At 36.7% G+C, this 13,641-nt stretch overlaps 2 protein-coding genes and 1 long non-coding RNA gene across 3 annotated transcripts; 2 read left to right on the top strand and 1 right to left on the bottom strand.

Moving 5' to 3' along the window:
- Positions 1 to 7,295: 7,295 nt before the first annotated feature.
- LOC130465953 (uncharacterized) lies at positions 7,296 to 9,320 on the bottom strand. The gene is made up of 3 exons (XR_008925973.1): positions 8,289 to 9,320; positions 8,071 to 8,197; positions 7,296 to 7,346 (listed from the first exon to the last, which is right to left on the bottom strand). It is a non-coding gene; the product is annotated as an uncharacterized lncRNA (long non-coding RNA).
- A 123-nt stretch (positions 9,321 to 9,443) lies between these two features.
- On the top strand, positions 9,444 to 11,031 carry LOC130465952 (DNA mismatch repair protein MSH7-like). The gene is made up of 2 exons (XM_056834729.1): positions 9,444 to 9,705; positions 10,636 to 11,031. The coding sequence occupies exons 1-2, from the start codon at positions 9,574 to 9,576 to the stop codon at positions 10,843 to 10,845; spliced, it is 342 nt and encodes a 113-aa protein (XP_056690707.1). The 5' UTR covers positions 9,444 to 9,573; the 3' UTR covers positions 10,846 to 11,031.
- Positions 11,032 to 11,170: 139 nt separating this feature from the next.
- LOC130465951 (DNA mismatch repair protein MSH7-like) lies at positions 11,171 to 11,896 on the top strand. The gene is made up of 2 exons (XM_056834728.1): positions 11,171 to 11,529; positions 11,648 to 11,896. Exons 1-2 carry the CDS (start codon positions 11,275 to 11,277, stop codon positions 11,771 to 11,773), a joined length of 381 nt encoding a protein of 126 aa, XP_056690706.1. The 5' UTR covers positions 11,171 to 11,274; the 3' UTR covers positions 11,774 to 11,896.
- Positions 11,897 to 13,641: the final 1,745 nt, after the last annotated feature.

Genomic DNA, 13,641 nt, shown 5'->3' with positions numbered 1-13,641 from the left:
TAAATGCTTATACATAGTTCAAACATCCTTTACTTAGATTTATTCACATGGGTCGAATATCTCCAATGGAGTATTTCGTGTTTGATTTAGTAAATGCCATTACTTAATCCAAAACAATATCATAAGATCTTTGTAAATAGATCTTAATACCCAGTATGTACTAAGTTTCGCCATGGTCCATCATTGATGAATAATTTCAAATCTAAGTAATTAGCATTTGAATGTTATTTCAAAATAGAGAGATATGTGTGTGATACACATAGGACCAATTAAGTTTTACGTACTCCCACTAAACTTCTTATATATTTATAAGAATCATGTATATTTTATGAAACTAAAATACTTATTAGCTTCACTAAAATACAATTTCAATTCCCAATTGCTTGCTTAAATCTGTACTTAGATTTCCTAAGCTGGCATTCATTTCAAGCATTATTTGGATCCACAAATCCTATGACATGCCATGTACATAGTTTTCTTCCAACATTTGATTAAGGAATATGTTTTGTCATCCAATTGCCATATGTACCAATATGCAATCATTGCTTGATTTATAGACTTGAGCATTACGATTATGCATGAGGTTTCAACACAATCCATGCCATGAATTTGCTTGTAACCTTTTAGCAACTAATCTAGCTTTGTGTTGTGAACACAATTTCATGTTTGATGGTTTTTATCCTTAAAACAGACTTGCAACCAATAGGTGTGAAACTATTCTTGCAAATCAACAAAATTTCAATTTTGTCATCAAAACATTGAGTATGTTTTATGGCCTCTAACCATTTAAAACATTTGAGTCTATATATGGCCTCTAACCATTTTAGGGAATCTGGGTTTCGTCATAGCTTTCTTACAAGTCATAAACTCATTAATCTACATGATAATAGTTTGACTGCAAGTTGTAGGTTTCTTCACTATCTAATGGAAGAATCTCATAGTTTCATTGACCTGATCTCTATGTTTCTTCACTATCTAATAGAAGAATCTCATAGTTTCAGTGACTTGAATTCTATGCCTACTTGGGTATAGAACATCAAACAATAGAATATCAATAGCCACTTGAAAGTCCTTTGAATATTCTGTTCTCCTTGAAGCACTTGTAAAGTCTTCTAAGAGATGTCTATTCTCTAAAGCCACTTCTAAAGTCCTTAAAGAATAAGTTCGGATTTTCTAAAGCACTTCGAAAAGCCTCCGGAATGTCCGTTTATGTTTGTTGTTCGCCTCGAAAACTTTCGAGGTCTATTTTCTCCCACTTGTCATTTTGGAAACGAATCTCCAAAAGGACATTATTTCGAGCAAACAAACATTATGTTCTCAAAAATTCGTGGTAGAAACAATACCCTTGTGTCTCATTTGAATAAATCACAATGAAACATATATCTATACTTGGGCCTTAGTTTGTTGAATAACAAACACTAAGCTCCCACTGAGTTTAGGAACTCTTTAGATATATTATGAAAAGATATTCTGAAATTACTTTTCAATAGCTTTGACGAATTTGGTTTAGTTTGGTGGTAGTTGAGCATTTTGTTTTAGAAATTATAGGAAAAGTCTTTATGATTCATCATTGATCGAATCAAGTACTAATTGACTTCGATCATTCCAACGTAGATATGCCATATCTTATGGAGCTAGATTGTGAAATTACAACACACAATCATTGATGATCATATTTGGTCTCAAGTAATCATCAACATGATCTAACCTAGATCTTTATGATTTCTTGCCAAGTGGATTTTATACTTCTGAATCTTTGAACTAGCCAAACAGATTCAACTTATATCACATTTGAGTAAATAAACCTATATTCACTCAAATCCATGTGAAATAATAAAGTCATAAAATCTTTCTTTAGCTTTGAACTCTATTGTCTAGGCGTCCTAACAATAGTTCATATCTTTTGTTACTTTCAACAAGTAAGACTAGTTGTCTTAAATTGATCTAGAAATCAATGAACTTTCAAAAGTCCATTAAAATAGAGCTTTTGAATGTTAACTTGTTGATATGGTCTAAGTAACAATGCCAAAGATTAGTGGAACTCAAATCAAGGGGTTGATTTGAACCTAGTAAAGTTCTTTAAAGAGTTGTTTGTTTTAATCAAGCATATTGACTCATTCCGTAAATGACCATTTCATTCAAATAAACAAACAAACAAGCATTGTTTTTGTTCTTCTGAATGTGAGTCTTTCTGTGTTTGAAGCAGAAATTTAGGTATGCTGATTATGGAACAAAATAGCCATTTAGTTCCAGCCTTTGAAAGGACTTAAAACAAACTAGATGACCCTACAACTAATGTAGCATTGCCATGCTTCATTTCCCACTTGTAGGTCATTAGTGTATCCTAGCTTCCATTGTTTGAGTTGTTACCGAAGTAAGAACCTCAAGTGGTATATGATACCAAGGAAGTTTGATTGCTAGGTCACTTCTCTTTAAACATAAACTTATAGGTAGAAACGGAATCGTAAATTCCTTTCATTTGTTCCTTGTTTCCTATTTCTTGTACCCTTTCTTATAGTCTTAAGAATTGAATTCTTTAGTGTTGACTTTTATACTTGTTAGACATGTCCAATGTCACTAACAAGGTTCTTTACCATTTTAATTTATGTTGAATATTTTGTTTCAACTAGATGATCTTACCAGAAGCTTCTAAAGTTCTCTAAGTATCGATCTATTCGAATGTCTAGGGACTAGACTCATTCGAGAATTAAATGGACAAAGATATTAGGTTGTTAACCATTGGTAAAGCTGAGCGTATTAGACTCAATGCTTTATGATCTCAAAACTACAGTGTATTTTGAATTCACAAGCACCAATTGGTTTGCCATTCGATTTTGATATTCGAAAACAACCATAAAAGTCGATATAAGAAACGTACATTTTAAATTGCTCACTTTCTCTCTTTTTCCGTGAATCGTTCTTGGATTCACTACCAATCGAGGAAATTTACTGTTACCTTTCTAAAAGGATTTACTGCAGTGCAAGATATTTAATTATAAACAATAATTAAAACATACATTGAAGCATGCAAAGTCTAAACATTTATCATGAATAATAACTTGAAATTAAAGCAACCATGCAATTCAAACAAGTTATTAGCATTTTATTCGATTTTATTGTTCCGGCAAGTGTGAATAAAATGATTCCAAGATCCTAAAATCATTGAAGAACTAAGCACAGTTTGTCGACTTAATCCTAGAACATTTTAGGTAAGCAAAAGCCTTTTGCTAATAGTCTAGAAACTATTCTTGGTTGATAGGTACGTCTAAGAACTTATTAGGTAAACCTATCGATTTTGCCACGACATAAAAGGACTCCTTACTTATATCGTTGAGTTTCACCAAAACTAACATGTACTCACAATTATTTGTGTACCTTGCCCCTTTAGGACCAATAAGTAATACCTCGCTGAGCGAAAACTATTACTAGATTGATGTAAAGGATATCCAAGCAAGTGTATATTTTGGCATGGCACCTTATAACTCAATTTTTAAGTTTGGAACTTAAGGCTCTTACTATGTTGGTTAGATTTTAAGTGAACTAAAATCCTTAATCATGCAACATAATCAAGCTTTTGATCTCATGCATTTTAAGACATATTTAAAAGCAATAAATAACTTAAAACATGCATAAGATATTTGTGATCTAGTATGGCCCGACTTCATCTTGAAGCTTTGACTTCAAAGTCCGTCTTGAAAATCTCCGTGGGAGGCACCATTTTCTTCAAATAGGATAAGCTATAACTAATTACAACTATTTGATGGTTCGCAGACCATATTTGAATTGAAAAATAACTTTGGTACTTTAGACCAATTACATTCAAATTAATGGTACGCAGACCATATTTTCTATCCTATTTGGGCCATACTAGTCACTTCATAACCTGCAAAACAGTACATATACAATATATACCATTCACCCATTCATTATCATGAATGGCCCACATAGCTGGTTAGTAAAACACATTATGCATCACGTAAACATTTGCAGCAATTAATCAAGGGCACCAATAATCTACCAATTATTCAGTCCTTATTAATTCTAATCAAGTTGTTTTAACCTTAAGGATTTGTAGACCTAATCAAGAGTTTATGACTAAAAAGCGCTCCCACTTAAACCAATAAATTCATATGCTTTACCAATTTTAAACATAAAAATGTATTTCTAGTCTAACCGGAAACATACAAATTTAATTAAAATTTAAAGCTCATATAAATTTATAATTGAATCCAAAAAGTTTAATTTAATTTCAGTCGCATTTAAATTAATTCATGATTTTAATTTTAGTAAAATAATTAGAATAAATTACATTTATTATAATTATAATATTCAAAATTAAAATCCAAGAAAATAATTTAAATTATTAATTTTAAAATTAATTAAAATTACGTGAACTGAAATTTTCAAATTAAACATTCAAAATGATCTAATCGTAACGCAAACACCCTACGCGTTGCACGCCCATGGGCCGCACGCACACAGCCATTGCTGGCCATGTGCGCGCAGCCCATGCCCTCGTCGCATAGCTGCTGCTTCCCTATCGCAAGCCTCCGCACGCATTGGTGCTCGCTGCGCGCGCCAGCGCTCATCGCACGCGAGCTATCGCTCGCAGTGCGCGCGCGACATCGCTCGCTGGGCGCGCGACATCGCTCGCTGGGCGCGCGAGCCATCGCTCGCTGGGCGCGCGACATCGCTCGCTGGGCGGGCGACATCGCTCGCTGTGCGCGCGAGCCATCGCTCGCTGGGCGCGCGACATCGCTCGCTGGGCGGGCGACATCGCTCGCTGGGCGGGCGACATCGCTCGCTGTGCGCGCGAGCAATGCTAGGCGCAGCGCTCGTGGCACGCGAGCTTGCGCTCGCTGCGCGCGAGGCTGCGCGCTCTTGTGCGAGGCAGCGCGCGTTGTGGCGCAGCTCGCTTGCTGCCCACACGCGACTGCCTTGGCTCGCCCTACGCCCATGCCCATTCGTCCATTGGTCGTGGCACACGACACAAGGCAGGGCTGCTGCCTTGTGCTCGTGCACTACGCCCTTGCTCATTGCATTCGTGCCGCATGGGCGACGAGCTCCCTTGCTCGTCGTCGCATGCCCGCATTATGCAACACCCCTTAAGGGTAACACGAAGCGTCCATTGCTTTGTGCATGCAAGTTATATGAACGAATCGCATAAAAATTTAAAATTTATATTTAAAATTAATGACAAATTAATAAATAATATTAATTTCATAATTTTAGGGCGAAAAATCGAAAATTTATTATCCAATTGATTTCCGATTGATATGGATTCAAGTCTAGGTCATAAAAATTTAAAATTTATCGTAAATTTACAATTTTTATGGTGGTTTTTAATCATAGGTTTCTAATTAAATTACAATTAATTATGAAAATCAAATTAATTCTATATTATTCTAATTTTCAACAAATTAATCATAATTACAAATTAGATTGCATAATTAACAAGGCTAGGCATTCAAACTTGTTAAACATATACAGTAGGTCAATCAAAAATTCAAGATTTATCAACAAGAATCGCAAATATTTAATTTAACATCTTAAATTTACGAAATTTTGCATTCGAAAAACTAAAACCTTCGAAAAGTCATAGTTAGGCTTCGAATTTGAGAATTCTGGGTTCGGCAGAAAAAATATATTTTTGTCAAAATTTTAGAATGCTTTTTACATGCGGAATTGACACAAAAATCACTCAATTCGGATGAGTAACGAAGAAACTGCCGAAAAACTGCGTACGTATAATTAAATAAACGCAATTTGCAATTAATTAACAATTACGAAAATTAATCACCCCTTTTAATTCTTGCAAATTTGTAATATTTAACCATGTTCATGCAATTTAGATTATGAAAATAATAAGGGGCTCGTGATACAACTGTTAGGTTATGATACATATGACAATTCATAAATCATGCGGAAAAACCATAAACCCAGGAAAACATATTATTTACACATAATCATTTAGCATAGATTAGATGCATACTCTTTGTTGCGTGCCTTCCCTAGCTGCGCCCGAACCGAACAAGAACAAGTCTTTAGGACTCCAAGTGTCGTCCCTCCGTAGATAGTCCACAGCACGTCCGGATCCGCCTTAAGATTGACCAACTAGAATCGCCCTTAAGGTACTATTATTTTCGGCACTTTATAGGCAAATGTGTGACTGAATTTTTCTCTCAAAAACTCACTTTGAATAATTTGAAACTTGTGTTATAAATTGTGAGCCCTAGCCTCATATTTATAGCGGTATGGAAAGGGAATCGAAATCCTATTCAGATACAAATTAATTAAACCTAGAATCCTACAAGAACTCTAATTTAATTAATTTATCAAATAGAATTAGGAATTTAATCATTAACCGAACTCTGCATGTTTTAGGAAACGTGCACGAACACAAACACTTGCACACACACGCACGGCAGCCACGATGGGCCCCCATGCGTGCGCGCGAGCAGCAGCCCACGCAGCGCCCGCGCGCGCTGCGCGCTGCGCGTGCTGTGCGCGCTGTGCGCGCTGCGCAGCCTGCTGGGCCTGGCCTTGCGCTGGGCCTGGCGTGGCTGTTTGTGCGGCGCGCTTGGCTTGCTGGGCGATGGCCTGGCTTCGTGCTGGGCCTCGTCCGGCAGGCCTCGTCCGATGCTTATTCGTACGATGCGCTTCCGATTAAATTTTCCGATTCCGGAATTCATTTCCGATACGAACAATATTTAATATTTCCGATTCCGGAATTAATTTCCGTTTCGAACAAATATTTAATATTTCCGTTTCCGGAATTATTTTCCGATTCCGGTAATATTTCCGATTCTGACAATATTTCCGTTTCCGGCAATATTTCCGATTCTGGCAATATTTCCATTTCCGATAATATTTTCCGACACGTACCATGTTTCCGTTTCCGGCAACATCTACGACTTGGATAATATTTATATTTCCGATACGATCCATATTTCCGTTTCCGGCAATATCATCGTTTCCGGAGTATTCATTCCTTGCCTGTGACGATCTTAGCTCCCACTGAAACCAAGATCTGTCGGTTCCGAATATTCATAGATGGAGTATTTAATGCCATTAAATACTTGATCCGTTTACGTACTATTTGTGTGACCCTACGGGTTCAGTCAAGAGTAAGCTGTGGATTAATATCATTAATTCCACTTGAACTGAAGCGGCCTCTAGCTAGGCATTCAGCTCACTTGATCTCACTGATTTATTAACTTGTTAATTAATACTGAACCGCATTTATTAGACTTATCATAGAATGCATACTTGGACCAAGGGCATTATTTCCTTCACTGGCTTCCTTCCTTCTTCCAATTCAGCTCCTTGGAGATAACTAAGTAGACCTTTATTTGATTGATTGTAGCAAATTTTGTGAAGTCAAAACAATGAAAACGTCAGGTCAAAAATATGATAATGTTAAACTCTCAAGCAGCTAGAAATTAGGATTTCAATTGTTTCAAGTGTCACCAAAACTTGATCGAGTGTCGAGGTGAGCAAGCACAAAAAAAAAACCCTATGAAGCTAGGTGGAGGCCAGAGGATGCTAAAAACTCAGTAGCTTTTTTATCCAATCAGAATCAAATGCCAAAAATGAAAGTTTGAGCAAAACCCTATTAAAATCTTCTTGAATAATGCCCAAATTAGGAGTATTAATCAAGATAGATTTACTGCAACATACACAGTGAAATACAGTAGGAGAACTCCCATTTTAAAGTTCATTTAGATGCTTCCTTCGTGTATTGTCCTGAATTGTTAATGGGAGAAATAAATATAATTTTAGGCTTTTTTTTAATTGAATAGTAATCATGAATCCTAGAAATCAAGATATTAAACCAACTAATGAGTAACGGTCAAACACATTAAGTACACAACTGATATAATCACTCCTTACATGAGAAAACATCCAAACTTAGCATCAAAACTAATTGTAAGAACCAAAAGCTAAAAGGTTCAAGACAAAAATAAGGCCCAAAAGTTCTGGCATACAACAAACCACTAATTTAATATGGAAAAAAAATATTGAAGACCTCTAGGCTCCAAAGTCAACGCAACAAAGAATCCAGCTTACCGTGAAGGATGTTATGCAGAGATCCATTTGATGCAAACTCATAGGCAAGAATGCGTAGGTTGCCATCAACACAATAACCAAGCAATTCAACAAAATTGTCATGTTTTAGCCTTGAAACCATAGAAACCTGCAAACAGAAAAGTCAAATAAGCAGCTGAGCGTTAAGCAGATAAATATAGCAGGTATAAATTTTCAAAATGATTTCAGAAGTTCTGAACCTGAGCTAAAAACTCGGTATCTGGTTGTTTGCAACATCCAGTTTTTAAATTGTTGTTGCACGCCCATTTTAAGCACTCCCTCCTTGATAGCAGCGTCTGTGTTGAGCTTAAACGGGGCAGCACACGGTTAAACAACAACCAATTAGACGTCAAATTGAAGAGGAATAGCAGAACAAACGCAACAAAGTAAACCCAGAAAAAAATATTATCTTAAACTGACTGAACCGACTCGAGTTTTTACTAATTCGGAATCGGAACCTATTTAACTGCCAGTCTGCCACCAACAATTCAGAAAGATTCACTAGTAGAAAAAACCCCTGTTGCAGCCCCCTTGTTGCAGCGTACATGTATAAATACGCTTCAACAACCAGTCGGTCAACGCGGGTCAAACCCTTTAAAGGGCTATCGCAGCGTACATTTTAGTTGTTCGCAGCAAATGTGTTTGTTGCAGCGTACAAAATAAAATCCCGCAGCAACAACCCAACTTTATTGCAGCGTACATGTTATTGCCCGCTGCAACAAGTCCGCGTTTCAAAATTTTTTACTTTCCTAGGTTGCAACAAACCGCGCTCAAACGAGCGGGCTCAAACGTACGTTGTTCCTTCTCTGCTAGCTCCAAGCTTTTTCCCTTAAACAAATATCCAAGCAAGCCGTCGAACTCAGCCGTCGAACTCAGCCCTGCGTCGCCGTCGAACTCAGCCCTGCGTCGCCGTCGAACCCAAGCGTTGCTCAGCCCTGCGTCGCTGTCTTCGCCGGTGTGTGGTGTTCTCGCCTCATCTCCCCCATCCCGTTCAATTCTCGCGCGGCCTGTCACTGAAAGATATATACTTGGTCGGCCGGGGGTTCAGCATCTCCCCGTCGCGTCGTGGTTCCGGTGGTTGCTCGGCGTCGTGGTTCCGGTGGTTTCGGTATGGTGTGTTCAATTTTTATTTTCGTTTTTTATTTTCGTTTTCAGATTAGGGTTCAATTTTAGTTTTTGATTTTCGTTTTCAGATTAGGGTTCAATTTTAGGTTTTTCATAACAACGCTGATGGCGGCTCAGCTGGTGATTCTTGTGAACTCTTCAATACATAGATAATGATTAACAATATCATGGTGCTCCAATGTGCACTTGTAGAGTTTAATTCTTTTGTTTTCAGGTACATTATTCAAATATCTTGATAATTGTATAACTCCTTCTGGGAAGCGACTTTTGAGGAGTTGGTTTTGTCACCCATTGAAGGACGTTGAGGAAATCAATAATAGACTTAATGTGGTCGAGGCCTTAATTACGCGTTCAGAAATCATGTTAATTGTGGCACAATATCTGCGCAAGATTCCAGACTTAGAAAGGTTGCTTGCCAAGGTTAAAGCTATGGTTCATTCGCAAGCTATACTCACGATGCCGCTGGTAGGAAAGAAAACATTGAAACAAAGGGTAAGGGTACTTCTGTTATGTTTTAATAGCACCATTGCGAATGAATTCTTGCATTTCGAGATTCTTGGCTTTGTTAAACTTACCTGTATTTATCTCTTCAACAACACTGTTGTTTCTGAGCTGATGTTTCTGTCAGGTAAACATAAATACTATAACATGAAGAAATAACTGAAGTTGTCATATTGAGTTTGTAGAAGGTGTCCTCAGTTCACCAAATGATGAATTTTTCCATTTCACCTTTAAGTTTAGAGTTTTTTGTGAAGCTGTAAGGGCTCCAATTCTTTTTTCCTGAAATTTGGGGTGTGTATTAAGGATCTTCGAAATTGGTGTAAGTGGCTTATTGTGGTGGAAGGATTGATCAGATAATTCGTGAAATCAAATTGATTTTGATCAATGCTTTCCAGATAGTTGAGCATTCTGTTTTCTGAAATTGGCACATCACCTTGTCAGTTTGTTAAATACTCCGTATTTCATAGTTGTATGTAATCTAGAATGTTTGACCATGGTCTTTAATTGGTTTACAAATGTATCAGTATGTAACCATAGTTTGTAGTTTTGTACTGGCATTATTATGTAGCCAGTTCTCAGCATTCTATCATTGAATGTTTAGTACCTTAAGTCTTCAGGATATAATGGGCATTCTAGGGGACTAGATATGTTAATTGAGAATAGTGAGCTTATAAATTATAGAGTAAAGAAAAGATTCTCTACAATAATTTCCCTTTTCATGGCAATTTTTAAAAATATGATTCACTAAACAAAATCTTCATTGAAACGGATTGAACCTTTTATCTGGTACACAGCCGGCTTCTGTCTTACTCAAGTGGCTGATTGGCAAAGTGTGTCATTAACTTTCTTGAAGCAGTATTATGGCTGATCAATTATTCATCATGCGTAATTTTTAAAGGCTTTATATTTGACATGATGCAGGTGAAAGTATTTGGATCGATTGTAAAAGGTTTTCGAATTGGGATGAACTTACTTATTTTGCTACACAATGACGAGCATCTCATGTCGTTGTTATCAAAAGTCCTGGACATCCCGCAGCTTAGTGAGCATAATTCCCTTAGTGAGTTTCTTAGCCAGTTTGAAGCGGCTATTGACAGTGACTTCCCCAAATATCAGGTCAGCTTCTTTTAGATTGCTGCATATGATTATTTTGAAAATTTTGCTTTAGGTGCTTGAGCCATGAAAAACAAGAATGGTCTCCAAAATGCTTGCCTGCTTTAAGTTTAGAAATATTCCAATTTTGCAATACCTATGCCATCATCATACATATAGCAGAACAAGTCACCTTGACTGCTATGCTTCCTCAGGAATTTCATAATGCATAATATATCTTGTCTATTTGCCTGAAATCAGTTCTGTTCATATATCTTTAGGGATTAATAAAAACTTTATCAAATTGTTCAGGACCATGATGCAACAGAAGCCGATGCTGAGACACTTTCTATTTTGATTGAGTTGTTTGTTGAGAAAGATAGTCAATGGTCTCAAGTAATATTTGCCCTATGTTGCATAGATGTACTAAGATCGTTTTCTGCCATCGCAATTGATTCAAGTGGATCTATGTGCCGGCCTTCTATTCTACCACAGTCTACTTCTAATACGGTTTGCCAAAATAGCAAAGGACCTATACTGAATATTAAAGGATTGTGGCATCCATTTGCTCTAAGAGAAAATGGAGTTCCTGTCCCAAATGATATGATACTGGGAGAGGGTACAAACGGCCATCATCCCCGGACTCTGCTGTTGACTGGACCAAACATGGGGGGAAAATCAACTCTCTTGCGTGCTGCCTGTCTAGCAGTTATATTGGCACAGGTTCTTTTTTCTTCTTCTTTTGAATAGAGAAAAAGACTGCCTATATCCAATCTATTATGAGCTGTCATTTTCTGGATGGTTATACATATCTAATTTTGTTCTATGAATTTTCTTTCAGCTTGGCTGCTATGTGCCAAGTGAGATGTGTGTGCTATCAGTTGCTGACACTATTTTCACGAGGCTTGGTGCAACTGATCGGATTATGACCGGTGAAAGTAAGTTTCACAATAGCCTTTTCCACTAATTTCCTGGATTTAGAGTCCCGGGTGCAATTAGATATAAGTTGGATTGGATTCTGTTATTTAATGATCCAAATAAGTCACAAGCCATGAGCCAAAGTGCCCTTTTTTTTGGGTTGAAGCCTAAGTGCCCTAAGAAGTCGTCTCTTGTAGCTAAATTAGTTGTCTTGACCAAAATGCACTGCTAAGAAGATAATATAATACCCCCCGAAACCTAAACAATGCACCACTTCTTTCACCTGTGCTGTGGATGACATGAATATGAATTTTCCTTGTATTTTAATATAATAAGTTCTTTTGCATAAAAACAAATTTTGTTTTCCTTTTGTGATAAAGTTTTCTGTTTACCCAACGAGCCATAAATGTGCATAAATAGGTTGGAATGAGTTTTAGAAACTTAAAACTATGCATATTAGTCATGTAATAAGAATGAAATGAGTCATTAGGTTCTTTAGTTCAAAGTTGGGAGCGAAAATGTCATTTTAGCTCTATATATGACCTATAACGACCCAACAAGCCATAAATGTGCATAAATAGGTTGGAATGAGTTTTAGAAACTTAAAACTATGCATATTAGTCATGTAATAAGAATAAAATGAGTCATTAGGTTCTTTAGTTCAAAGTTGGGAGCGAAAATGTCATTTTAGCTCTATATATGACCTATAACGACCCAACGAGCCATAAATGTGCATAAATAGGTTGGAATGAGTTTTAGAAACTTAAAACTATGCATATTAGTCATGTAATAGGATTAAAATGAGTGTTTAGGTTCTTTAGTTCAAAGTTGGGAGCGAAAATGTCATTTTAGCTCTATATATGACCTATAACGACCCAACGAGCCATAAATGTGATGGACCTACGTAGAGGTTATACAGAAATCATTGGAATTTATACGTGATGGACCTACGTAGAGGTTATGTATATATTTTCGATTCTGCTAGAGATCCACGTCGAACAGATTATGCATGGGGAATCTTGAGTTTGTAAGTTCTTTTGCTTACAAATTACATTAGTCTTTAAGAAACCTAAGCCAAAATCATATTCATGAGTACCCATGTTTCGTTAATTTTCTAGGGCATACCAAGTGTACAAGTGCAATGGTGGGCATTGTCCGAATAAAACGAGTTTTAAGTCGTGTAAACCCATTCATATAGAGGTATAACATGTTTCTTAATTAGCTTTTTGCTTTGTTTTTATTAACTATTGGCCTTGCAAGATAAAGTATTATGTTTCTTAATCAGTGTGCTCAACAAATCGGCTGAACTGAGTGTGGCTATTACGTTATGAAGTTCATGTTAGAGATAGTCACATTACAACATGACTATGAAGGCCGGCTAGATGAGGTAAGTAACTAATTGATTCGTATTCTAGACTATTAATACATTTTCATTAGTTGCTTGAATGTTAAAATGTGACATTTCATTTGCATTTAATCGATCTAATGCTCCATCAAATTTTTGTTTTTGTAAGGTCTATACTCCGAGGACTGCGCCTTATGCTAGTGAGGAAATTGATGTGGTTCGTGAGCAATGGGCGAAGTTTTTTACCACCAAGTATTTATTATTGACCTGAGGGCGCTTGATCGTGTTGGTTTAGATGTTATAGAACAATCTTTTATGTTAAAATGTATGCGTACGTTGAAATTGGAACGTAAATATATTTAAATGTATCGGTATGTGCACTTTTGGTTTTGGGATATATACAAAACTCCAGTTGTTGTTTTTATATTTGTTATACAGGTTGCGTTATTCTATTATTGTTTTGACAGGTTTCTATATTTGGTGCAAGGCACTCTAGGTATCCCTAAACAAAATTAGAATTTTCCCGCCAAAAGTGCTTTGTTGCAGCGTACATATATGTTGTACGCTGCAAC

The sequence above is a fragment of the Spinacia oleracea genome, chromosome 1 (genome assembly GCF_020520425.1).
Source record: "Spinacia oleracea cultivar Varoflay chromosome 1, BTI_SOV_V1, whole genome shotgun sequence".
Lineage (NCBI taxonomy): Eukaryota > Viridiplantae > Streptophyta > Magnoliopsida > Caryophyllales > Amaranthaceae > Spinacia > Spinacia oleracea.
The sequence above is the reverse complement of the archived record's forward strand: the minus strand, read 5'-3'. Positions and strand labels throughout refer to the sequence as shown.